The 27,959-nt window shown below is 40.3% G+C and overlaps 3 protein-coding genes across 3 annotated transcripts; all 3 read right to left on the minus strand.

Moving 5' to 3' along the window:
- Window positions 1-3,178: 3,178 nt before the first annotated feature.
- On the minus strand, window positions 3,179-5,250 carry LOC131974923 (butyrophilin subfamily 2 member A2-like). Its single transcript, XM_059337430.1, has 4 exons — window positions 5,166-5,250; window positions 4,733-5,074; window positions 3,307-3,590; window positions 3,179-3,190 (listed from the first exon to the last, which is right to left on the minus strand). Exons 1-4 carry the CDS (start codon window positions 5,248-5,250, stop codon window positions 3,179-3,181), a joined length of 723 nt encoding a protein of 240 aa, XP_059193413.1.
- Window positions 5,251-16,147: 10,897 nt separating this feature from the next.
- On the minus strand, window positions 16,148-21,696 carry LOC131974924 (butyrophilin-like protein 1). The gene is made up of 6 exons (XM_059337431.1): window positions 21,606-21,696; window positions 21,175-21,512; window positions 18,450-18,669; window positions 18,220-18,360; window positions 16,824-18,020; window positions 16,148-16,176 (listed from the first exon to the last, which is right to left on the minus strand). The coding sequence occupies exons 1-6, from the start codon at window positions 21,688-21,690 to the stop codon at window positions 16,148-16,150; spliced, it is 2,010 nt and encodes a 669-aa protein (XP_059193414.1). The 5' UTR covers window positions 21,691-21,696.
- A 2,339-nt stretch (window positions 21,697-24,035) lies between these two features.
- On the minus strand, window positions 24,036-27,762 carry LOC131974136 (type-2 ice-structuring protein-like). The gene is made up of 6 exons (XM_059336295.1): window positions 27,644-27,762; window positions 27,445-27,533; window positions 26,868-26,965; window positions 25,213-25,350; window positions 25,016-25,127; window positions 24,036-24,358 (listed from the first exon to the last, which is right to left on the minus strand). The coding sequence occupies exons 2-6, from the start codon at window positions 27,497-27,499 to the stop codon at window positions 24,291-24,293; spliced, it is 471 nt and encodes a 156-aa protein (XP_059192278.1). The 5' UTR covers window positions 27,500-27,533; window positions 27,644-27,762; the 3' UTR covers window positions 24,036-24,290.
- Window positions 27,763-27,959: the final 197 nt, after the last annotated feature.

Below are 27,959 nucleotides of genomic sequence, written 5' to 3' on the forward strand. Positions count from 1 at the left end.
TAACAAGAAAACAAAAATGAGGTAAATTAAAGAAAAGCACCTTTTAAACAACCTCACAGTCCTGTGCTCTATGACAGAAACATAAAGCATAAAGCATAAATAAATGTGTTTGACATAATACTCTAACTAATCTAACTAATCATTATCAGCAGATACTGACCTGTGGCTCAGGAGTTAGTCAAACGTCACTAATTTACTTTGAGCTGTTTTCTTCTCCACCTGACTGAGTAATGAACTAACATACATCTTTACCATCATCTTTTCCTGTATATTATTTACAATGAAGGCACTTTAATGTGTTGTTTTAACAATTGTGTTTAATAATAATAACTTGATGTTTTGACAGTAACATTTGACGGCATTAGTTCAGCAGGTATACAGTCATAAATATAGTATATATAATTTAGTATAAGAGATAATAAAATGTCGACCTGATGATGGCACTCAATGAAAAACAACAAACAATCAGTTGTTTCATTGATAGGACAGGACTGTATATTTGACTGGTTTCTGAAGGTTGTAGCCACCAGGGGGCATCGGTTAGAAAGCCCTCCAGACAAGGTGATCTTTTGATGGTTATTTATTAAAGAATAGGCAGATGAGTGTGTATGTGGTTCTGCCAATACAGAGATGAACAAAATAAATAGTAATGATATATATCCATCAGGTTATTTTGCACCAAACTGTGCAGTGTAACTATACTATTAAGTATAAACATTTAATTTACATCTGACACAATTTAAATGTTAGCTTGAATTTATACCAAATAGACAAACCAAAGGAGATAATAAATCAAACAACATTCTTTCATCTCTCCACACATTGCTTTGGAATTAATCAAAAGGCTGGCATCACAATTATTCAACTGAAAACAGTGCATTTATACAATACTATGACATGATACAGAAATAAATGTTTCCCATTTTCTATCATTTTTTATCTTTGAGATAACGTTACACAGGGAAGGTACACAGGTCGTCACTAACTCCACCGTTGTATGCAACATGTCTATCACAATTAGCATGCTAACAGATACAATGTTAATATAACAATGTAGCTAACATGAAACAGCTGCTTTACTTACTTGGCTGATTGCACGCACACAGTCTCCAATAAGCAAACACAAAAGCCTTCTGAACTAAGGAGGCAGTCAGTCCTCAGTGCATCTCTCACTGGGTGTTTGTTGCTTTTTATACTCTGGTCTTGATAAAAAAAATAAAATATTACATTCAGCTGTCATCTTCATGGTTTAAATCTTATAAGTGTGGCTCAAGAGACCTGAGGGAATAGAGAATAAAAAGCTCTTCAGTGATTCACTTTCTGTCAGGGAGCTGCACAATGTAAATATTTTACACATTTTCCTCCACGTCCGTCTTCTTATGGTATCTAAATGTCACCTGTTTCTCAAACGCCATCAGCTCTTCCTGACACACAGGTACTTGATCATGATGTGTGATACTATAATATCCTTGATGTTCATCTGTTGTTTGTCTCATGTTAGCTCTGACTTCAACCTCCATATTACTTTGAGTTTTTTCAGTGTCACCTCGTTCCTGAAACTCCATCTCCTCTTCCTGCTCTGCTCCCTGACACCCAGCTCCTCTCTCTCTAAGATTACTGAACAATTCCTCTGTTTGCTCTGTGACATCTTTCTTTAAATCCACTTGTTGCAGCTGTGAGTCTGGTTGCAGCTGTGAGTCTTGTTGCAGCTGTGAGTCTTGTTTCATTCCAGTGATGTCACTCTGCTCTCCCTCCTGACTCCTGCTGTCATCTCTTGTTTGGTTTGGACCCTCTATCTGTGTTATGACCCTCCTCCTCTCTTTCATCCTCTTCATTCTTTCTTGTCTCTCTGATCGTCTCTGTGACTGACTCTTCCCATCCTTCACCTCCCTCTCTTCCTCTGTTTCCATCATCTTCTCTTCGTTCCTTTCTGTCCCTGCAGTAATATCAGCCTTGTTTCCTCTCTGATCCTCATCTTCTGCCTCTTGTTTGCTGCCATCTAAAACCTGTAGTTTGACTCCTCTTTCTTGTGGTTTGAGCTCTATCTTTATATTTTCTTCCACTTCTGTCTGCAGCTCTCTCTTTCTTCTCTCTGTTGTGTTAGTAATTTGACTGAGGTTTTCTTCCTCTTCCTCTTGTTTTTTATCTTCATCTTCTGCTTTACTCTCCTCATGTTTTCTGAATTCTAAAACATTCTGAGTCCCGTCTACTCTCTGTGGTTTGAGCTCCACCTCGTCTTTTCCTCCCTCTTTTTTGTTCTGCATCTCTGAGTTCAAGTTCCTCCATCTGTTTGAATCTATTGGCTTTCTTGCCTGTTGCCTCTTCTGATCTTTTCTCCCTTGCTGTTGCTCCGTCTTTTTATACCTAGTTTCTCTCATTTTCTTAGTGTTTGCTTCTCTCCTGTCCTCATCATCAGTTGTGTCTTCTCGTGTCGGTACCTTCTGATCAGTGAGGAGATTTTTCAGCTGCTCTTTCTGTCCTGAATCTTCTTCTACTGGTTCTACCCTCTGCTCTCTATAATCATTAGATGTTTGTCTTCCTGTTGTGTTCTGCTTTTGCAGCGTCTCTTGTTCTGCTGGAATCAGAGCTACTTGTTCATCAGTTACTGTTTCAGCTCCCCTCTCTCCTTCTGTCCTGTCCATGTCTGGTTTATTCACCAGATGATCTTGGTGTGTTTTGTCTTTCTGTTCACTCTGAGATCTGATCTCCTCTTCTCCTCCATCATCAGCATCATTCTCTTCTTCTCTTCCTGACATTAGTGGTACACCTTCCTCTCCTCCCTCCATCACCACCTGAAGTCCTGAGTTCTCCCTTTGAGGTGTGAGCCTCTTTTCTCCCTCAGTGTGTTCAGGTCCGTCCTCAGGGCTCCTGCTCTTGGTTTCTGAGTGAAAATGGTATTTTATTGTAAGATGAATTATGGGATACAAAATGAAATTATGGGAAGACAAAAAGAGAAATCTGTTGCTTGTATCAGAGAACATGTTCATGAATACTCCACTTTAAAACTCAAACATCATCACCAGAAGGCTGCAACACGACTTTTACCAATAAGAAAGAAGGTAAATCAGTTCATGACTTACTGGATTTCCTTTGTCTCCATTTCCACACAGCAAAGACAACTGCAGGAATTAACAGCAGAGCAGCACAACCGATAACTGAGCCAATGACAACACCTGGACTACCAGGAGTACTGGGGACCATGAATAAATCATCTGAAATGGAAATAAATCTGTATAAAATCGTATAAAATCTGAAAATATGATTATTAATCACATAATGAACATGTAAAGGACATGAACCTGGAACGTGGACGAGGGTCTCTCTGCTCTGGTTGATGCTCTTCTGTTGGACTCTACAGGTGAAGTTGCTGCCGTGTCTCTTCTCCACAGTCACTCTGCTGCTGACATTATAGAGACCATCAGGACGTCTGAGTGTCTCTGCAGGTCCAGCAGGGAGGACGCTTCCCTCAGCGTCCAGCCACAGCAGCTCAGGCTCTGGATACCAGCCGTCAGACTCACACTGTAACAACACGCTGCTGCTGCTGCTGCTGCTGCTGCTGCTGCTCTGGATCACAGGAGAGGAGACGACACCTGGAGAGGACAGGATTAAGACGGTTATACAAGTGGTTCACAGATTGTTTCCATTTCTCATTAGTAGAATAAACATCTGTAGATATGCATCCAGACTAGCCAAGTAAAGATGAGTCTACACATTCAGCTGCATATATTTTGATATGGAAGTTGATTGTGTGTTTAATATTTCTGTTTATACACTCCTGAAGAAAATCTTAAGACTGGGGGGGAATGGGGCGTTCCCGGTGGCACACCTGGTAGAGCGCGTACCATAGAGGCATTGTCCTCGTAAGCGGGCGGCCCGGGTTCGAATCCGACTCGGAGCCCTTTCTCGCATGTCTTCCCCTCTGTCTCCCCCTTCACTCTATCCTATCAATAAAGTCCAAAAATGGCCCAAAAAATATCTTGAAAAAAAAAAAAAAAAAGACTGGGGGGGAAATTTGTGTGGTGATGACTGGGTCTTTAACAGGACAACGCTGCAGTTCACAACACCTGCCTGACGAAAGACTCCTTCCAGCAGAATAACGTCCCTCTTTGGACCCTTCTGTATGATCCTCTTATCTTATCCTATTGAGAACATTTAAGGATGGATGGTAAGAGAAGTTTAGAAAAACTGATGTCAGTTCCAGACCGTGGATGCTCTTCATGAAGCCATCTTCACCACATCAAGCAACGTTCCCACCAGCCTCCTGCAAACACTCACATCATGCATGCCTACACAACTTTTTAAAGTTATCAACAACAACAACAGTGTGGCTTCTCACTACTGAGTCCTTTTTTGACACATTAAGTTGTGTTTTGGGGTTTTTAAGGCGATGGTCTTCAACTTTTGATCAGCTGATTAACAGCCTGTTTGAGTTTAATGCAGTTTTCAATAAACTGCCTACTCTATTTTTTTTTTGTCTCTTGCTCCTGTTTATTCTTTTTGCATTTTGAATCTCTAATCACAATCTGGTTATGGTTCACCGACGCAAAATGAAATACTTGTAATTTTTCCCCGGTGATAAGATTTTGTTCAGGAGTGTATTGTTGAACACTTGTAGGTTGAGTGAGTACTTTAAGTCGAGATAAATTATTCTGAGAATGTGTTCATGAACTGTCACATAAACTCTGTTGATGTGTTAAAAGCAAAACTAAAAAGCTGCTGAAATGTCACTTACCTACAACAAGCTGGACAGTGGAAACTCTGTGTAAAAGTGGAAGGAAGCATCTGTACGTTCCCTCGTCAGATCTTTTCACTGTGGAGAGTTTCAGCGAAACGTTTCCGTGTTTCAGTTGGTCGGTGAACAGAGACGTTCTTCCTCTGTAGGATCCATGTTTTTTATTTTCCATTTCAACACCGTCACGCCACACCAGGACAAACCTGGGATCCAGGTCAGGCCTCGCCCACTCCACCAGCATGTTAGATGCATCCACAGCAGGCTCCAGGTGACACGGCAACATGATGTCATCACCTGCTAACGCCACTACTGGCTGAGAGGAACCGATCACCTGAGACTGAGCTGGAAACAAACAGGTTGTGATTGTTTCTGCAGCAGAACACACACTAACTTTACATGTGACCATGAATCAGACTGGTAACTGTTAGTTCACCTGTGCAGGAGGGTATCAGAGTGAGGACAGTGAGGACCAGCAGGACAGTGAAGGCACCACGCTGTCTGTCCTCCACAGGAAGCATCCTGAAGATCTGACAACACAGAAGATTTCAGAGTTCAGGCTCTGCAGGCTGGTGTACCTAATAAACTGGACACTCAGTGTTGATAGGAAAACATTTTGATTTTTTTCAAACACCCTGCAGCAGTGAAAAAAGTTCTCCGATATTTACTAAAGTGAATGTAGTAATACTACAGTGTTAAAATACTGTTACAAGTACAAGTGCATGCATTCATTTTAAAATATTATAAGTATTGGAAACATTGGAAACCCATTTTGCAGAACAGCTCAGTTCAGGATAATATATGTGATGTTATTGGATTATAATTACAGATGCATCAATGTAGTAAAAGTAGAGTCATTTTAATGATATACTGACAGGTAGTGTGCAAATTTAGAGGATCTTGATTTATCCTAATATAAATCAGAATTTTTTTGTTGATTATATTGTGTATTATTAATCTAAATCTGCAAACAAAAGCTATCAGATAAAATTGGTGCAGCAGAAAGTACAATATTAGCCTCTAAAATGTAGTGGAGTACAAATATTAAGTGGTATATTTAACTAAAAACTTAAACTTATCAATGCAAACATTTCTACTCTTTATATTTAACATGTGAACTGCAGCATCAACATGAATGTTGATAAACAGCGGGTCAGTGGCTCAGCTGGTCAGGAACACAATACAGGTTCATGAGCGCACATTAATTAGTGTAATCTCAGCTGGAGCGTGACTCCATGCATGAACCTGAGTGGACTCATTTTACACTGCATTAAAATAAAATAAAGTGTGTCCTCTGTGTCCTTCACTGAGCGCTTTGATTCGTCCTGAAAGTTTACTTTCACTTTTATTCTCGACAAAAAGAGTGAAAATGTGAATTAAAAACTCTATAAATAGTTTGACCTCTGATTAACCTGCAGCCTCTTAAGTTCAAATATAGTCTAATTAAACTATAATAATACATATTGTGTTTGATTTCCAACAGTAATTATTCACGTTGAGGTGCGGAGCGTCAATCCCCAGAGGGAAACATCTGTCCCAGCCCGACCACAGCCAGGTTGACTTTAAATAAATAAATAAATAAATAAATAAATAAATAAATAAAGTAAAAGAACAACATTTTATATGTGATATGAAGTCAAACTCATTATACACAACATTAATAAACTCGTCTGCTTACCTGTTGCGTGCTGCTGCGTCAGAGAGTCCCGCAGCTACTGTTGGTTAAAGTTCAACAACATAAAAGAAGACGAACGAACTTCCGGTCACCTGGAATGAAAGGTGCGCTTCAGTGGTAAAACTAGAGACACGAAACATCATTAATAAACGAAGATAAATATTACCAATAAAAGTTGGGATGCTGTGTAAAAAGCTCTCAAACACGGAATGCATTAATACAGATTTTATTGTTGCAAAAACATTTTGTATTTAAACAGTTTTAATTTAATATATGTTACACATTATGGAATTATTGCATTGTTTTATTTACAGTTTGAACTTTTAAAAAAAGTTTTCAATGAAAAATAATCTGATTTCAAGCTGTTTTTCTTCTTCTATTTAATATAATAATGATCATTTCTCCTGGGAAAAGAAATATCTGAGACATGACGGTTTTATTTCTAGCAAATTTAGTTGTTTTTTTTTACACTTACAGCACACTATACAAGAAAATAAAAATGAGGTAAATTAAAGAGAAGCACCTTTTAAACAACCTCACAGTCCTGTGCTCTATGACAGAAACATAAAGCACGACTAATAAAACAGTGAAACATGAAATAAATGTTTTTGACATAATACTCTAACTAATCTAACTAATCATTATCAGCAGATACTGACCTGTGGCTCAGGAGTTAGTCAAACGTCACTAATTTACTTTGAGCTGTTTTCTTCTCCACCTGACTGAGTAATGAACTAACATACACCTTTACCATCATCTTATCCTGCATACTATTTACAATGAAGGCACTTTAATGTTTTGTTTTAACAATTATGTTTAATGATGATAACTTGATGTTTTGACAGTAACATTTGATACCATTAGTTCAGCAGGTATACGGTCGTAAATCAGAGAATTAGTGATAGCATTAGATGAAAAATAAGAAGATCAACAATTAATTCCAACATGAAAGATGAATCACATTTTATGGCTGCTGAGATGCTTCATTAAAAATAAAAAGTCGGTAGGATTCATCCTCTGGGAACAATGAACGTACCAAATGACTTTCCATTAATTGTTGACACAGTTTAGTCTGGTCCTGAGAAAAATAAAATATTACATTCATCTGTCGTCTTCATGGTTTAAATGTTGAAAGTTTGTCTCAGAAGACCTGAGGGAATAGAGATTAAAAAGCTCTTCAGTGATTCACTGACTGTCAGCGAGCTGCACAATGTAAATATTTTATGTTTTGAAACGTCCATCAGCTCGTCCTGACACACAGGTGCTTGATCCTGATGTTTGTTACTGTCACATCACTGAGATTCATCTGTTGTTTGTCTCATGTTAACTTTGACTTCAACCTCCATCAGAACCTCATTTGGCTTTTTGTGTCTTTACTTTGAGTTGTTCCTGGCAATTCTTCTTCCTGTCTGACTGAATCTCTTGGAGCTGTTTCTCTTTCTCTTGTTTTTGTCTTAGTTTTGCTCCTGTCTTTATATTAATTTGAGTTTCACCAATGTCAGCTTGTTCCTGAATCTCCCTCTCCTCTTCCTGCTCTGCTCCCTGACACCCAGCTCCTCTCTCTCTGAGATTCCTGAACAATCCCCCTATTTGCTCTGGGACATGTTTCTTTACGTCCACTTGTTGCAGCTGTGAGTCTTGTTGCAGCTGTGAGTCTTGTTGCAGCTGTGAGTCTTGTTGCAGCTGTGAATCCTGTTGCAGCTGCTTGTCTTGTTCCAGCTGCTTGTCTTGTTCCAGCTGTGAGTCTTGTTGCAGATGTGAGTCTTGTTGCAGCTGTGAGTCTTGTTCTAGCTGTGAGTCTTGTTGCAGATGTGGGTCTTGTTCCAGCTGTGAGTCTTGTTACAGCTGTGAGTCTTGTTGCATCTGTGAGTCTTGTTCCAGCTGTGAGTCTTGTTGCAGCTGTGAGTCTTGTTGCAGCCGCTTGTCTTGTTCCAGCTGTGAGTCTTGTTGCAGCTGCTTGTCTTGTTCCAGCTGTGAGTCTTGTTGCAGATGTGAGTCTTGTTGCAGCTGTGAGTCTTGTTCTAGCTGTAAGTCTTGTTGCAGATGTGGGTCTTGTTCCAGCTGTGAGTCTTGTTGCAGCTGTGAGTCTTGTTGCATCTGTGAGTCTTGTTCCAGCTGTGAGTCTTGTTGCAGCTGTGAGTTTTGTTGCAACTGTGAGTCTTGTTCCAGCTGTGAGTCTTGTTCCAGCTGTGAGTCTTGTTGCAGTTGTGAGTCTTGTTGCAGCCGCTTGTCTTGTTCCAGCTGTGAGTCTTGTTGCAGCGGCTTGTTTTGTTCCAGCTGTGAGTCTTGTTGCAGATGTGAGTCTTGTTGCAGCTGTGAGTCTTGTTCTAGCTGTGAGTCTTGTTGCAGATGTGGGTCTTGTTCCAGCTGTGAGTCTTGTTACAGCTGTGAGTCTTGTTGCATCTGTGAGTCTTGTTCCAGCTGTGAGTCTTGTTGCAGCTGTGAGTCTTGTTGCAGCCGCTTGTCTTGTTCCAGCTGTGAGTCTTGTTGCAGCTGCTTGTCTTGTTCCAGCTGTGAGTCTTGTTGCAGATGTGAGTCTTGTTGCAGCTGTGAGTCTTGTTCTAGCTGTAAGTCTTGTTGCAGATGTGGGTCTTGTTCCAGCTGTGAGTCTTGTTGCAGCTGTGAGTCTTGTTGCAGCTGTGAATCCTGTTGCAGCTGCTTGTCTTGTTCCAGCTGCTTGTCTTGTTCCAGCTGTGAGTCTTGTTGCAGATGTGAGTCTTGTTGCAGCTGTGAGTCTTGTTCTAGCTGTGAGTCTTGTTGCAGATGTGGGTCTTGTTCCAGCTGTGAGTCTTGTTACAGCTGTGAGTCTTGTTGCATCTGTGAGTCTTGTTCCAGCTGTGAGTCTTGTTGCAGCTGTGAGTCTTGTTGCAGCCGCTTGTCTTGTTCCAGCTGTGAGTCTTGTTGCAGCTGCTTGTCTTGTTCCAGCTGTGAGTCTTGTTGCAGATGTGAGTCTTGTTGCAGCTGTGAGTCTTGTTCTAGCTGTAAGTCTTGTTGCAGATGTGGGTCTTGTTCCAGCTGTGAGTCTTGTTGCAGCTGTGAGTCTTGTTGCATCTGTGAGTCTTGTTCCAGCTGTGAGTCTTGTTGCAGCTGTGAGTTTTGTTGCAACTGTGAGTCTTGTTCCAGCTGTGAGTCTTGTTCCAGCTGTGAGTCTTGTTGCAGTTGTGAGTCTTGTTGCAGCCGCTTGTCTTGTTCCAGCTGTGAGTCTTGTTGCAGCGGCTTGTTTTGTTCCAGCTGTGAGTCTTGTTGCAGATGTGAGTCTTGTTGCAGCTGTGAGTCTTGTTCTAGCTGTGAGTCTTGTTGCAGATGTGGGTCTTGTTCCAGCTGTGAGTCTTGTTACAGCTGTGAGTCTTGTTGCATCTGTGAGTCTTGTTCCAGCTGTGAGTCTTGTTGCAGCTGTGAGTCTTGTTGCAGCCGCTTGTCTTGTTCCAGCTGTGAGTCTTGTTGCAGCTGCTTGTCTTGTTCCAGCTGTGAGTCTTGTTGCAGATGTGAGTCTTGTTGCAGCTGTGAGTCTTGTTCTAGCTGTAAGTCTTGTTGCAGATGTGGGTCTTGTTCCAGCTGTGAGTCTTGTTGCAGCTGTGAGTCTTGTTGCATCTGTGAGTCTTGTTCCAGCTGTGAGTCTTGTTGCAGCTGTGAGTTTTGTTGCAACTGTGAGTCTTGTTCCAGCTGTGAGTCTTGTTCCAGCTGTGAGTCTTGTTGCAGTTGTGAGTCTTGTTGCAGCAGCTTGTCTTGTTCCAGCTGTGAGTCTTGTTGCAGCGGCTTGTTTTGTTCCAGCTGTGAGTCTTGTTGCAGCTGTGAGTCTTGTTGCAGCTGCTTGTCTTGTTCCAGCTGTGAGTCATGTGGCAGCTGTGAGTCTTGTTGCAGCTGCTTGTCTTGTTGCAGCTGTGAGTCTTGTTGCATCTGTGAGTCTTGTTCCAGCTGTGAGTCTTGTTCCAGCTGTGAGTCTTGTTGCAGCTGTGAGTCTTGTTGCATCTGTGAGTCTTGTTCCAGCTGTGAGTCTTGTTCTAGCTGTGAGTCTTGTTGCAGCTGTGAGTCTTGTAGCAGCTGTGAGTCTTGTTCCAGCTGTGAGTCTTGTTTCATTCCTGTGATGTCACTCCGCTTTCCCTCCTGACTCCTGCTGTCATCTCTTGTTTGGTTTGGACCTATCTGTGTTGTGACTCCCCTCCTCTCTTTAGACTTCTTTGTTCTTTCATGTCTCTCTGATCGTCTCTGTGACTGACTCTTCCCATCCTTCACCTCCCTCTCTTCCTCTGTTTCCATCATCTTCTCTTCTTTCCCTTCTGTCCCTGCAGTAATATCAGCCTTGTTTCCTCTCTGATCCTCATCTTCTTGTTTGCTGCCATCTAAAACCTGTAGTTTGACTCCTCTTTCCTGTGTTTTGAGCTCTATCTTTGTATTTTCTTCCACTTCTGTCTGCAGCTCTCTCTCTCTTCTCTCTGTTGTGTTAGTAATGTGACTCAGGTTTCCCTCTTGTTCTATTTGGTTTTTATCGTTATGTTCTGCTTTACTCTCCTCATGTTTTCTGACTCCTAAAACATTCTGAGTCCCGTCTACTCTCTGTGGTTTGAGTTCCATCTCGTCTTTTCCTCCCTCTTTTTTGTTCTGCATATCTGAGTTCAAGTTCCTCCGGCTGTTTGAATCTACTGGCTTTCTTGCCTGTTGCCTCTTCTGATCTTTTCTCCCTTGCTGTTGCTCCGTCTTTTTATTTCTCATTTCTCTTATTTTCCTAGTGTTTGCTTCTCTCCTGTCCTCGTCCTCTGTTGTGTCTTCTCGTGTCGGTACCTTCTGATCAGTGAGGAGATTTTTCAGCTGCTCTTTCTGTCCTGAATCTTCTTCTACTGGTTCTACCCTCTGCTCTCTATAATCATTAGATATTTGTCTTCCTGTTGTGTTCTGCTTTTGCAGCGTCTCTTGTTCTGCTGGAATCAGAGCTACTTGTTCATCAGTTACTGTGTCAGCTCCCCTCTCTCCTTCTGTCCTGTCCATGTCTGGTTTTGTCACCAGATGATCTTGGTGTGTTTTGTCTTTCTGTTCACTCTGAGATCTGTTCTCCTCTTCTCCTCCATCATCAGCATCATTCTCTTCTTCTCTTCCTGACATTAGTGGTACACCTTCCTCTCCTCCCTCCATCACCACCTGAAGTCCTGAGTTCTCCCTTTGAGGTGTGAGCCTCTTTTCTCCCTCAGTGTGTTCAGGTCCGTCCTCAGGGCTCCAGCTCTTGGTTTCTGAGTGAAAACGGTATTTTATTGTAAGATGTATTATGGGATACAAAATGAAATTATGGGAAGACAAAAAGAGAAATCTGTTGCTTGTATCAGAGAACATGTTCATGAATACTCCACTTTAAAACTCAAACTACATCACCACAAGGCTGCAACACGACTTCTAACACTAAGAAAGGAGGTAAATGAGTTCATGACTTACTGGATTTCCTTTGTCTCCATTTCCACACAGCAAAGACAACTGCAGTAATTAACAGCAGAGCAGCACAACCGATAACTGAGCCAACGACAACACCTGGACTACCAGGAGGACCAGGAGTACTGGGGACCACGAAGAAATCATCTGAAATGTTAAAAACACAGAATCTGATGTTCATATTAAATCTGACCCAACCTGTCTCTCTCAGAGATCATGAACATGTAAAGGACATGAACCTGGAACGTGGACGAGTGTCTCTCTGCTCTGGTTGATGCTCTTCTGTTGGACTCTACAGGTGAAGTTGCTGCCGTGTCTCTTCTCCACAGTCACTCTGCTGCTGAAATTATAGAGACCATCAGGACGTCTGAGTGTCTCTGCAGGTCCAGCAGGGAGGACGCTTCCCTCAGCGTCCAGCCACAGCAGCTCAGGCTCTGGATACCAGCCGTCAGACTCACACTGTAACAACACGCTGCTGCTGCTGCTGCTGCTGCTGCTGCTGCTGCTGCTGCTGCTGCTGCTGCTGCTGCTGCTGCTGCTGCTGCTGCTCTGGATCACAGGAGAGGAGACGACACCTGGAGAGGACAGGATGAAGACGGTTATACAAGTGGTTCACAGATTGTTTCCATTTCACATCAGTACAATAAACATCTGTAGATATGCATCCAGACTAGCCAAGCAAAGATGAGTCTACACATTCAGCTGCATATATTTTGATATGGAAGTTGATTGTTTGTATTTGTGTATTGTATATTGTTGAACACTTGTAGGTTGAGTGAGTACTTTAAGTTCAGCTAAATTATTCTGAGAATGTGTTCATGAACTGTCACATAAACTCTGTTGATGTGTTAAAAGCAAAACGAAAAAGCTGCTGAAATGTTGCAAATACTGATGAACTGTGTGTATCTGCAGTAAACTGTTACCACTGTGCCACTTACCTACAACAAGCTGAACAGTGGAAACTCTGTGTAAAAGTGGAAAGAAGCATCTGTACGTTCCCTCGTCAGATCTTTTCACTGTGGAGAGTTTCAGTGAAACGTTTCCGTGTTTCAGTTGGTCGGTGAACAGAGAAGTTCTTCCTCTGTAGGACCCATGTTTTTTACTCTCCATTTCAACACCGTCACGCCACACCAGGACAAACCTGGGATCCAGGTCAGGCCTCGCCCACTCCACCAGCATGTTAAATGCATCCACAGCAGGCTCCAGGTGACACGGCAACATGATGTCATCACCTGCTAACGCCACTACTGGCTGAGAGGAACCGATCACCTGAGACTTAGCTGGAAACAAACAGGTTGTGATTGTTTCTGCAGCAGAACACACACTAACTTTACATGTGACCATGAATCAGACTGGTAACTGTTAGTTCACCTGTGCAGGAGGGTATCAGAGTGAGGACAGTGAGGACCAGCAGGACAGTGAAGGCACCACGCTGTCTGTCCTCCACAGGAAGCATCCTGAAGCTCTGACAACACAGAAGATTTCAGAGTTCAGGCTCTGCAGGCTGGTGTACCTAATAAACTGGACACTCAGTATTGATAGGAAAGCATTTTGATTTTTTTAAAACACCCTGCAGCGGTGAAAAAAGTACTCAGATATTTACTAAAGTGAATGTAGTAATACTACAGTGTTAAAATACTGTTACAAGTATAAGTGCATGCATTAATTTTAAATTATTATAAGTATTGGAAACATTGGAAACCCATTTTGCAGAATAGCTCAGTTCAGAATAATATATGTGATGTTATTGGATTACAATTACAGATGCATCAATGTAGTAAAAGTAGAGTCATTTTAATGATATACTGACAGGTAGTGTGCAAATTTAGAGGATTTTGATTTATCCTAATATAAATCAGAATTGATTTGTTGATATGATTGTGTACTATTAATCGAAATCTGCAAACAAAAGCTATCAGATAAAATTGGTGCAGCAGAAAGTACAATATTAGCCTCTAAAATGTAGTGGAGTAGAAATATTAAGTGGTATATTTAACTCAAAACTTAAACTTATCAATGCAAACATTTCTACTCTTTATATGTAACATGTGAACTGCAGCATCAACATGAATGTTGATAAACAGCGGGTCAGTGGCCCAGCTGGTCAGGAACACAGTACAGGTTCATGAGCGCACATTAATTAAAGTGTAATCTCAGCTGGAGCGTGACTCCATGCATGAACCTGAGTGGACTCATTTTACACTGCAATAAAATAAAATAAAGTGTGTCCTCTGTGTCCTTCACTGAGCGCTTTGATTTGTCCTGAAAGTTTACTTTCACTTTTATTCTCGACAAAAAGAATGAAAATGTGAATTAAAAACTCTATAAATAGATTGACCTCTGATTAACCTGCAGCCTCTTGAGTTCAAATATAGTCTAATTAAACTATAATAATACATATTGTGTTTGATTTCCAACAGTAATTATTCACGTTGAGGTGCGGAGCGTCAATCCCCAGAGGGAAACATCTGTCCCAGCCCGACCACAGCCAGGTTGACTTTAATTAATAAATAAATAAAGTAAAAGAACAATATTTTATATGTGATATGAAGTCAAACTCATTATACACAACATTAATAAACTGGTCTGCTTACTTGCTGCGTGCTGCTGTATCAGAGAGTCCCGCAGCTGCTGTTGGTTAAAGTTCAACAACATAAAAGAAGACGAACGAACTTCCGGTCACCTGGAATAAAAGGTGCGCTTCAGTGGTAAAACTAGAGACACGAAAGATCATTAATAAACTCCACATATTACCAAAAAAAGTTGGGATGCTGTGTAAAAAGCTCTCAAACACGGAATGCATTAATACAGAATTTATTGTTGCAAAAACATTTTGTATTTAAACAGTTTTAATTGAATATATGTTACACATTATGGAATTATTGCATTGTTTTATTTACAGTTTGAATTTAAAAAAAAAGTTTTCAATGAAAAATAATCTGATTTCTGGCTGTTTTTCTTCTTCTATTTAATATAATAATGATAATTTCTCCTGGGAAAAGAAATATCTGAGATATGACGGTTTTATTTTATTTTTATTTTTACACTTGCCAGTTAATCAGAGGTTTTCTACAGCACACTATAACAAGAAAATAAAAATGAGGTAAATTAAAGAGAAGCACCTTTTAAACAACCTCACAGTCCTGTGCTCTATGACAGAAACATAAATCACGACTAATAAAACAGTGAAACATTAAATACATGTGTTTGACATAATACTCTAACTAATCTAACTAATCATTATCAGCAGATACTGACCTGTGGCTCAGGAGTTAGTCAAACGTCATTAATTTACTTTGAGCAGTTTTCTTCTCCACCTGACTGAGTAATGAACTAACATACATCTTTACCATCATCTTTTCCTGTATATTATTTACAATGAAGGCACTTTAATGTGTTGTTTTAACAATTATGTTTAATGATGATAACTTGATGTTTTGACAGTGACATTTGATACCATTAGTTCAGCAGGTATAAGATCATAAATCAGAGTATAAGAGACAATAAAATGTCGACCTGATGATGGCACTCAATGAAAAACAAGATCAGTTGTTTCATTGATAGGACAGGACTGTATATTTGACTGGTTTCTGAAGGTTGTAGCCACCAGGGGGCATCGGTTAGAAAGCCCTCCAGACAAGGTGATCTTTTGATGGTTATTTATTAAAGAATAGGCAGATGAGTGTGTATGTGGTTCTGCCAATACAGAGATGAATAAAATAAATAGTAATGATATATATCCATCAGGTTATTTTGCACCAAACTGTGCAGTGTAACTATACTATTAAATATAAACATTTAATTTACATCTGACACAATTTAAATGTTAGCTTGAATTTATACCAAATAGACAAACCAAAGGAGATAATAAATTAAACAACATTCTTTCATCTCTCCACAAATTGCTTTGGAATTAATCAAAAGGCTGGCATCACAATTATTCAACTGAAAACAGTGCATTTATACAATACTATGACATGATACAGAAATAAATGTTTCCCATTTTCTATCAGTTTTTATCTTTGAGATAATGTTACACAGGGAAGGCACACAGGTCGTCACTAACTCCACCGTTGTATGCAACATGTCTAACACAATTAGCATGCTAACAGATACAATGTTAATATAACAATGTAGCTAACATGAAACAGCTGCTTTACGTACTTGGCTGATTGCACGCACACAGTCTCCAATAAGCAAACACAAAAGCCTTCTGAACTAAGGAGGCAGTCAGTCCTCAGTGCATCTCTCACTGGGTGTTTGTTGCTTTTTATACTCTGGTCTTGATAAAAAAATAAAATATTACATTCAGCTGTTGTCTTCATGGTTTAAATCTTATAAGTGTGGCTCAAGAGACCTGAGGGAATAGAGATTAAAAAGCTCTTCAGTGATTCACTTTCTGTCAGGGAGCTGCACAATGTCAATATTTTACACATTTTCCTCCACGTCCGTCTTCTTTTGGTATCTAAATGTCACCTGTTTCTCAAATGTCCATCTGCTCTTCCTGACACACAGGTACTTGATCATGATGTGTGTTACTATGATATCCTTGATGTTCATCTGTTGTTTGTCTCATGTTAGCTCTGACTTCAACCTCCAAATTACTTTGAGTTTCTTCAATGTCAGCTTGTTCCTGAAACTCCATCTCCTTTTCCTGCTCTGCTCCCTGACACCCAGCTCCTCTCTCTCTAAGATTACTGAACAATGCCTCTGTTTGCTCTGGGACATCTTTCTTTAAATCCACTTGTTGCAGCTGTGAGTCTTGTTGCAGCTGTGTGTCTTGTTGCAGCTGTGAGTCTTGTAGCAGCTGTGAGTCTTGTTGCAGCTGTGAGTCTTGTTGCAGCTGTGAGTCTTGTTTCATTCCAGTGATGTCACTCTGCTCTCCCTCCTGACTCCTGCTGCCATCTCTTGTTTGGTTTGGACCCTCTATCGGTGTTATGACTCTCCTCCTCTCTTTACACTTCTTTATTCTTTCTTCTCTCTCTGATCGTCTCTGTGACTGACTCTTCCCATCCTTCACCACCCTCTCTTCCTCTGTTTCCATCATCTTCTCTTCTTTCCTTTCTGTCCCTGCAGTAATATCAGCCTTGTTTCCTCTCTGATCCTCATCTTCTGCCTCTTGTTTGCTGCCATCTAAAACCTGTAGTTTGACTCCTCTTTCCTCTGGTTTGAGCTCTATCTCTGTATTTTCTTGCACTTCTGTCTGCAGCTCTCTCTCTCTTCTCTCTGTTGCGTTAGTAATGTGACTCAGGTTTTCTTCCTCTTGTTCTTGTTTTTTATCTTCATCTTCTGCTTTACTCTCCTCATGTTTTCTGAATTCTAAAACATTCTGAGCTCCATCTACTCTCTGTGTTTTGAGCTCTATCTTTATATTTTCTTCCACTTCTGTCTGCAGCTCTCTCTCTCTTCTCTCTGTTGTGTTAGTAATGTGACTCAGGTTTCCCTCCTGTTCTATTTGGTTTTTATCGTTATGTTCTGCTTTACTCTCCTCATGTTTTCTGACTCCTAAAACATTCTGAGTCCCGTCTACTCTCTGTGGTTTGAGTTCCATCTCGTCTTTTCCTCCCTCTTTTTTGTTCTGCTTCTCTGAGTTCAAGTTCCTCCGGCTGTTTGAATCTATTGGCTTTCTTGCCTGTTGCCTCTTCTGATCTTTTTTCCCTTGCGGTTGCTCCGTCTTTTTATATCTAATTTCTCTCATTTTCTTAATGTTTGCTTCTCTCCTGTCCTCGTCCTCTGTTTTGTCTTCTCGTGTCGGTACCTTCTGATCAGTGAGGAGATTTTTCAGCTGCTCTTTCTGTCCTGAATCTTCTTCTACTGATTCTACCCTCTGCTCTCTATAATCATTAGATATTTGTCTTCCTGCTGTGTTCTTCTTTTGCAGCGTCTCTTGTTCTGCTGGAATCAGAGCTACTTGTTCATCAGTTACTGTTTCAGCTCCCCTCTCTCCTTCTGTCCTGTCCATGTCTGGTTTTGTCACCAGATGATCTTGGTGTGTTTTGTCTTTCTGTTCACTCTGAGATCTGATCTCCTCTTCTCCTCCATCATCAGCATCATTCTCTTCTTCTCTTCCTGACATTAGTGGTACACCTTCCTCTCCTCCCTCCATCACCACCTGAAGTCCTGAGTTCTCCCTTTGAGATGTGAGCCTCTTTTCTCCCTCAGTGTGTTCAGGTCCGTCCTCAGGGCTCCAGCTCTTGGTTTCTGAGTGAAAATGGTATTTTATTGCAAGATGTATTATGGGATACAAAATGAAATTATAGGAAGATAAAAAGAGAAATCTGTTGCTTGTATGAGAGAACATGTTCATGAATACTCCAATTTAAAACTCAAACACCATCACCAGAAGGCTGCAACACGACTTCTAACACTAAGAAAGAAAGTAAATCAGTTCATGACTTACTGGATTTCCTTTGTCTCCATTTCCACACAGCAAAGACAACTGCAGGAATTAACAGCAGAGCAGCACAACCGATAACTGAGCCAACGACAACACCTGGACTACCAGGAGGACCAGGAGTACTGGGGACCATGAAGAAATCATCTGAAATGGAAAAACACAGAATATATTGTCCGTATAAAATCTGAAAATATGATTATTAATCACATAATGAACATGTGAAGGACATGAACCTGGAACGTGGACGAGGGTCTCTCTGCTCTGGTTGATGCTCTTCTGTTGGACTCTACAGGTGAAGTTGCTGCCGTGTCTCTTCTCCACAGTCACTCTGCTGCTGACATTATAGAGACCATCAGGACGTCTGAGTGTCTCTGCAGGTCCAGCAGGGAGGACGCTTCCCTCAGCGTCCAGCCACAGCAGCTCAGGCTCTGGATACCAGCCGTCAGACTCACACTGTAACAACACGCTGCTGCTGCTGCTGCTGCTGCTGCTGCTGCTGCTGCTGCTGCTGCTGCTCTGGATCACAGGAGAGGAGACGACACCTGGAGAGGACAGGATTTAGACGGTTATACAAGTGGTTCACAGATTGTTTCCATTGCTCATCAATAGAATAAACATCTGTAGATATGCAACCAGACTAGCCAAGCAAAGAAGTCTACACATTCAGCTGCATAGACTTTGATATGGAAGTTTATTGTGTGTTTAATATTTCTGTTTATACACTCCTGAAGAAAATCTTAAGACTGGGGGGAAAATGTTTGTGGTGATGACTGGGTCTTTAACAGGACAACGCTGCAGTTCACAACACCCGCCTGACGAAAGACTCCTTCCAACAGAATAACATCGCTCTTTGGACCCTCCTGTATGATCCTCTTATCTAATCCTATTGAGAACATTTGGGGATGGATGGTAAGAGAAGTTTAGGAAAACTGATGTCAGTTCCAGACCATGGATGCTCTTCATGAAGCCATCTTCACCACATCAAGCAACGTTCCCACCAGCCTCCTGCAAACACTCACATCATGCGTGCCTACACAACTTTTTGAAGTTATCAACAACAACAGTGTGGCTTCTCACTACGGAGTCCTTTTTAGACACATTTAGTTGTGTTTTGGGGTTTTTAAGGTGATGGTCTTCAACTTTTGATCAGCTGATTAACAGCCTGTTTGAGTTTAATGCAGTTTTCAATAAACTGCCTACTCTATTTTTTTGTCTCTTGCTCCTGTTTATTAGGGCCTTGGGGCAAGCGCACCGAGCACTAATGTTATACTGTGGATTTTTTCTTCTTCCTCTTCCGGACGCAATTTCGTCCCGCTACTAGTCCTACAACTTGAAGAGTTGCAGGACAAATTATATATCAAAACGTGCAGTTTGATCGGGATCGGTGTGCTATTACTTTTCTCTACAGAATATGAATTTGCCCAAAATTTTGCATTGAAGTGAATGGGACGGCCAACAAAAAATGAGCAAAAAAGAACAATAATTGGAGATTTTTAAACGTCTACTTCTCCGGCATAATTTCACCTAGAGTCTCCATTTAAACTTTAAACAGTAGACACAAGTCTTGTGTATCGGTGTATTAATCCATGTTTCGATAGGTCATATAGTTTTTTATTGATCCCTGTTCAATGACCATGATCATTTTTGGAGAAATTCTGAGATTATAATGGGTGTGTATTGCACGGAATGTTCGTGTCACAGTGTGTGACATCATCACCAGAGTGTAGAGGGAGAGAATAAATTGTCAAAAAACAAATTTGAAAACTGCGCTCCAGGCCGCAAATTCCACTCTACAGAAGTAATTTATACATAGAAACGTAGGAAAATTTGTCTTCTCACTCACAATCCTCTGGTAAAGCTGTCAGAGTTATAGTTTCGGCGTAGGACGCAAAGATGAGCCACCAACACGCACCAACAGCCTCATTGGCTCCCATATTAATAACGCAGGAAGATTTCGGAATAAGGGAGATGTACGTTTTTTTAGACCGCTCTAGCAAAGCTATTTTTTCATTTTTCTTAAAAAAAACATATGTAGATGTTCAGGAAGAAATCAGGACGCTCAAAGTGAAGTCGGATCAATGATAGGTATTATGGTTTTGCCAAAAATGCTTTCTGTTGGAGGCCAGAAATTCCAGTCTGTCTACCTCTGCTGTCACTGAGCCGGAACAGGTGTCAGTTAATTCAGTTGATTGCTTTGATCTGATTGCCTTTGATCTTTGATGTGATTACAGTTACAGATACACACACACACACACACACATGTGCGTAAGCGCGCACACTCCTCACACATGCATACATATGCTTCAAACACACACACACAGGTAACTTTATGCGATTTTTGCTACACACACACACGCACACATTTTGAGGTTAAAGGGCATAGTTTGAAATCTCCGAAGAATCTCATCATAGTGTACACACACCAGCAGTAGCCCCCGTGGCCCTTTCAGGATTTCCACAGAGGAAATTTTCTAGTTCTTTTTGCATTTAGAATCTCTACTCAGAATCTGGTTATGGTTCACCGACGCAAAATGATAATACTTGTAATTTTCCCGCAGTGATAAGATTTTGTTCAGGAGTGTATTGTTGAACACTTGTAGGTTGAGTGAGTACTTTAAGTTGAGTTAAATTATTCTGAGAATGTGTAGAATGTCAGTAGAATAAACATCTGTAGATATGCATGGACTAGCCAAGTAAAGATGAGTCTACACATTCACCTGCATATATTTTGATATGGAAGTTGACTGTTTAATATTTGTGTATATTATATGGTTGAACACTTGTAGGTTGAGTGAGTACTTTAAGTTGAGATAAATTATTCTGAGAATGTGTTCATGAACTGTCACATAAACTCTGTTGATGTGTTAAAAGCAAAACTAAAAAGCTGCTGAAATGTTACAAATACTGATGAACTGTGTGTATCTGCAGTAAACTGTTACCACTGTGCCACTTACCTACAACAAGCTGGACAGTGGAAACTCTGTGTAAAAGTGGAAAGAAGCATCTGTACGTTCCCTCGTCAGATCTTTTCACTGTGGAGAGTTTCAGGGAAACGTTTCCGTGTTTCAGTTGGTCGGTGAACAGAGAAGTTCTTCCTCTGTAGGACCCATGTTTTTTACTCTCCATTTCAATACCGTCACGCCACACCAGGACAAACCTGGGATCCAGATCAGGCCTCGCCCACTCCACCAGCATGTTAGATGCATCCACAGCAGGCTCCAGGTGACACGGCAACATGATGTCATCACCTGCTAACGCCACTACTGGCTGAGAGGAACCGATCACCTGAGACTGAGCTGGAAACAAACAGGTTGTGATTGTTTCTGCAGCAGAAACTGCAGAGAAACTTTACATGTGACCATAAATCAGACTGGTAACTGTTAGTTGACCTGTGCAGGAGGGTATCAGAGTGAGGACAGTGAGGACCAGCAGGACAGTGAAGGCACCACGCTGTCTGTCCTCCACAGGAAGCATCCTGAAGCTCTGACAACACAGAAGATTTCAGAGTTCAGGCTCTGCAGGCTGGTGTACCCACGTATTTAATCTTTCTACACATGCAGCAGCAAGTAAAGAAATCCTAGGATCTAAAGTAGTAATACTACAGTGTTAAAATACTCCTACAAGTAAAAGTGCATGCATTTTTTATTTAATTATGCAAAAAAATACAAAAATAACAGAAATCAAAACATACTTCAAAGTACCCATTTTACAGAATAGCTGAATTCAGAATAATTATTACAATTATTACAATTATAAATGCATGAATGTATTCATCACTTTAACATCACAGTTGTAAAAAATGACTTATTTTTATTTACTTTATATCCTGCTGGGTAGAGTGTGAATTTAAGTGATAGTCTTATCTAAAGCCTTATAATAAATCAGAACTTATTGTTGATTATATCATGTAGTATTCATCTAAATCTGGAAATATAAGCTGTCAGAAATGAACATTTGCCTCTAAAATGTATTGGAGTAGATGTATAAAGTAGCAGAAACTGCATGTACTGAAGTAAAGAATAGGTACTTTAAATTTGTACTGTGGTCTGTGTAGAAGCAAAGGCAATTCAAACAAAACATAAGAGCTAAAATTATTAATGCAAACATTTCTACTCTTTATATGTCATCATTTCAATTATAAACAGGCTGCTCAGTGGGGCCCCCTGCAGATGCATACCAGTGTAAACACTGAACTTGAGTGGCCTTATTCTACAACGCTCAGACACAATCAGGTGTCCTCCGAGTCCTTCACTCTGTGACTAGACCTGAGAGTTTCATTTGCTACAAAAGGAGCGAAAATGCGAATTAAAAACCTTCTTTAGATTAACATGCAGACTAAAGTTTGTAGACATCCTGTTCAAATGCAGACTGATTAAATCCATTAGAATACATACCCAGAGAAGACCACAGCGACGTCGACCCATTGTTTTGTTTTTGTTTAAAAACAACAATATATTTTATACGTGATGTGAAGTCCAAGTCAAACCCAATAGCATTTATAAACTCGTCTGTATATCTACTGTGTGTTGTTGTCAGAGAGTCTTGCAGCTGCTGGTTAAAGTCCAGAGAAAAGAGGAGGGAAGCTCATAAATAAAAGGTGCGTTCACTGTCCGTGGCCTCATGCACTTCAGTGGTAAAACTCGGGACTATGGTGCACAGTATGCACATGATATTCATTCATTATTCCTAACCGCTTATTTGTACTCGGGTCTCGGGGAGGCTGGAGCTGATCCCAGCTGACATTGGGTGAGAGGCGGGTACACCTGGACAGGTCTCAGACTATCACAGGGCTGACACATAGAGACAGACAACCATTGACGCTCTCATTCACTCCTACGGGCAATTTAGAGTCACCAATTAAATCTAAGTGCATGTTTTTGGACTGTGGGAGGAAGCCGGAGGACCCGGTGAGAACCCACGCTGACACGGGGAGAACATGCAAACTCCACACAGAAGAGCCACCGTGTAGCTCTTGCACATGAAATGCATAATATGTCATGAATGATGAAGAAATTATCACATTTTTTTATTTAGAGTTGTAAGAAATTTTGGGATTTTAATAAAACAAAAACAATTACAACAAAAAAGGGGAGATCATATTAAAGTTTAAAAAATTAAAATGTGTTTTTCCTCATAAGAGATTGCTTGAACAGGTGATTTTATGAACATCTGAGAGATGCTTCTTCTGTTTTTTTTTCTTTTTTATCATAAAATTATTATCATTCATTATCAGTGACATGAGGGTGTTTTTTACAGCAGGGGGCAGAGTTTGACTTCTCATGGATCTCATGGATTGTAATTGACATGTCAGAAATCCAGTCATGGAAAAAAATAGACCACCAGCTCCTCTCTCTGTTTCTCTCTCAAACATCTCTCTAGACATTTTCCATGGTTTTCTTGATAATGATTTTGGTTATTATAAAAAAAAAACATGGAAAATGTCTAGATATCAGAGAAAGAAATGAGAGAAAACAAGGGCAGAATAATTAACACAGTTTCCATTTAACAGCCCTATCTTCAAAAAGACTGCATTTCACCATCATTTTGTAACAATAGCTTCAGCTGAATGTATTTCAGCATGCGGAGGTTCATTTAGTAGCTTTTTTAGAAGATTTTATCACCCATCTCAGGTCCTTCATCAGGAATATAAGATCTGTATATTTGAAGTCATTTCTGACACTTTTTGGGCTCCTTGAAAACAGTAAGATTGTTGTAAAGATGTCATTTTTGCTGACACGTGCAGTAGATACAGTAGAAAATCTAGTGTGTGTGGTAAAAGTTAAGAAGATTAATTTCAACAAAAGAGACCTGAGACCAGCTTGTTTCAATGCTCCACATTTTTATTGTGCATCAAAGATTAGTTTGTGCTCCAAGTTTCTCTTGATGACACGTTCAGTCTCCTCTTATTAAAGAACAAAGAGGAAGTCCAGCTCCTGGTTACTGCTCGCTCCATCCCTTCAGCACAGAATTACAGATGTGATTACACATGAGACTGATGACACAGAGACAATCACACTGTCACACATCCAGCAGGTGTGTGTGTTTTTGATCTGTGTGTGTCAGCTCAAGAGCTACTACAGGCTGCGGGCACAGACAGAAGGGTGTTTTTTGGCACAATCCATATCATTCCAGCAGTTGTCAGCTGTGAACAGAAGACACACAGCAGTCAGTCACAGCTTCAGAATATCAGTGACACTAAACACAGAGCAGAGGAGGAGGCTACATGTGGACTGGAGACAAAAACAAAATCTTAAAAAAAGGTTTTGTTAAATGATTTGATGATTTCAGAGAGAAATGTACCGACGTGTTGATTATCACCTGTAGGAGCCAAAATGTGTATTTTTGTTGTTTATTTGTTAGGCTGCACACATCTGTTTGCTATATGTCACTTCCAGTGAGGGGACAGGGGTGTGGTTTCACATATTTACCTGCTCAGTTGTATGGCGGGAGGTGGAACAAAGAGGGTAAGTGTAGACTGATATTTTTCTGTTGACCGTCACTTTGAATGCACTTTTGCATCAACTTTTTCTGCTACATTTGTTTTATTTTTTTCTCATATAACAACTGCTTGTCAGTTCATTTTTTGTTTGCATAATAAACCAGTTTAAGGCATCTGAACTTCATGGATTCTTTGGAAGTATTCTTTGGAATGAGTCACAGTAAAGAGCCCACTTAGCCTCTTCGCAGCTTTTTTAAAGGATAGTAGTCGCTATATCGCCTTTTAAACATCAATAACTTTTCACTATTTCTCATTTATTTTTTATAGCAACTCTCTTCAGAATCACGTGTTGTGATTTACCTCCGAAATTCATCTCCATACAGTGCTGGTTGCCATGTATATTGTTTGGTTCCCGTGGACACCACAGTTGAAAGAGGAAAGTGCTGCCGTCACTCCAGAACCAAGAACCTTCCTGTGAGAACCAACAGAACAGAACAGGAAGTTAGAAAGTGTCGTCCTGCCAGGAATCAGACCTTTTTTTTTTTTAGATAAATTACCTTCTGGCAGTCAGTGCCTCCAATCCAGGAGTTTGGAAGAGAACCATTAGTGTGTTTCTCCATCATCATCTGGATGAACCGATAGTCCAGCTCACTGTGAACCGATGCAAGGTTTCCCTCCATGCTCTGGCAGTTTTTCTACAGACAGACGGACAGATGTGAAGCTGCAGGAGGACGGAGGATGGGCTCAAATATTAAGTCATCTGAAGTGAATATTTGTAGCAGAGGTAACTGAAGTCATTCAGTATTTAACTTCGCTCTCACCCCCTATAAAGAAATCTGGTGACCAACTGTCTATTTGAAATGATAAACTAATTAGAATTCTCCCCACAGGATCCAGGGTTGGTGAGCAGATCATTTTCCATCTCAATAAAAGCTTTGCATCACTCCACTAGGGATGGGCATTTGGAAGAAACCTGCCAACTCAAGCAATCAATTAATTAATGAATCAATTAATAGCTGCATGCATACATGGGCAATTAAAATATATATATTCAGTACTATGCAAAAACCTGTTTTGATAACGGACGCTTTTGTTTTGAAAGGACAAAAAGAGACTTCCTGTCGATTGTAAAACTAACTCAGTGAGATTAAACTGTAAAAGAAACGTGAAGGATTCAATGTTTTATGTTTTAGCTCCTGAAGAGGCATGAGGTTAGTTTTCACAGTAATCTTCATATTTAAATGTGTTTTGTGTTTAAATAAGTTTTGGATCAAATTAAACTCAGTAATTCATGCTAACAAGGTTTGATACAGTCAGCTAGTTTTGCTCAAATGAATCCTCTTTGAATCCTAAACTTTAAGTTTGCAAACTGTAGCTTTATCCAACTTAATTCTCCGCTCATTGGCTGATTGACGTACGGCCACAGAACTGAATGCTCGGCGTGTTTCAGTTCAGTGATACTGATACGCAGATAACATTAAACGCAGATAACATTAAAATAAAAAAATACACAAATCACTGATTATTTATTCCCATCCCTACACTCCATCCAATGCTTTACTTTAACTGTCTCTGTTGAGAGAAAATAAAATCCCAACCTGATTTGGGCGGTGCTGTAGGAGCCAATATTAATCATGTAACTATGGGTCTATAGGATTTCATTGTGTGACCTTGTCTGTTAGAGGCTCCAGATAGAGGAATATACTGTCATTCCACATCAAAGAACTCAACACATGAAGAGCTTTCAGTAGACAAATGGATGATTAATTCATTTAATGTTGCTTTGTTGTACTTTAGTAAGTCTGTTTTTTGCTATATTCTATCTTAGGTACGCTTTTGCCACATCTTGGTCCGGCTCTACGGAAGAAAAATAGCCTTTTGGATTTAATTTTGTGGACACAAAATGCAGTTAAACAGTTAAATCTCAATATATTGTATCAATACTCACCGTATCACAAAATGCTTAAAATCACAATATTATCGTATCGTGACTCAAGTATCAGGATAAAACCGTCGGGCCGATTCACACCTCTACCTAATAATCTATGAACCATCTTTGAATTTAACACAGGGAATTAGAGGAAAATGGCATTTGAAATATGCACATTTCATTTTAAAATGTTTTTACGTCTGATTAGCGAACCGTGCAGGTAAAACAACAGAATAAACGTATTGTCGGAGCGTTTCACTGAATCCAAAACATAAAGCTTACCTCAGCATCAGTCCAGCTCCTTTCTGTATCAACGTAGTGGAAACAGCGACCGTTGAACTCCTGAAAACCATCAGGACAGGAAGGGGCAGCAGGAGCGTCTTGAACATCGATGGACATAAACAAACAGAATCCAGATTAATGTGTCATTCAACAGCATGTAATGGTTTAGATGTGAGGGCTGAAGGTCCTCATGCCAAGACCGCCTCCTCTAATCTCCACGTGAGGAGACAGTTGTACTCATTAGACATGAGAGCTGTCCTTTCTAATGAATTGATGATTAATGAATTTCTAGTGAAATTCTTAGTTCACTAACACTCGACTACTTGATTTAATCGACAGATTTGTAAAAACATTTTTTGTGAGTTTCTACACAAAGATGCATGCAAAAGCATCACTTTAAATCTTGTTTTGTTCTTGTTTTTACCAGATATGTGCTCATTAGTTCTTTTGTCAATTAGTTATTATTTAAAAGGGGGGCAGCTGTAGTGTCTACACATGAATCTTCATATGCATTGAAACGGTTTTATGCCTGTGCTGTTGTTAAAGTGCACAGATGAAGTGGAGCAGTGAGACTCACCATCAGCTCCAGCCAGAACAATCACGGCACAAACCAGTAGAGACACAGTCAGCATCTTGGTGCTTCAGATGTTGAAGATGATGATTAAGCTGCAAAAGAGAAGAGACAGCTGAACTAAATGCTAAAGAGATGTAAGGTGAAGACAAGACTCCAGCAGAGGAAGGAGAGAAGATGCAGAGAGAGGAGAGTCGGAGCAAACCTGCTGAACAATGATGGCTTCTTCTTCCTCACTTTCACTCTGTGCTCTTCCTGTGTGGAGCTGCTGGACAAGACAACACACCAGCTTTTATACACACTTACTCACCTTGATGAGTGGCAGCACCATATTTGGATTTGGCTCTGACATTTTTTTTCCTTTTTTTAAAAACTTATCAGGTCTGATGGTGGTCAACAAATCAAAGTGCACCACATCCCACACTGTTGGCTTTTCAAATGTTTACATTATAGTGAGTGTTGGAAGCTTGGCAGCTGTCAGAGCTCTTATCTAACAGCCTGCTTACTCCCACAGATGTTCA

Source organism: Centropristis striata, chromosome 7, assembly GCF_030273125.1.
Source record: "Centropristis striata isolate RG_2023a ecotype Rhode Island chromosome 7, C.striata_1.0, whole genome shotgun sequence".
Lineage (NCBI taxonomy): Eukaryota > Metazoa > Chordata > Actinopteri > Perciformes > Serranidae > Centropristis > Centropristis striata.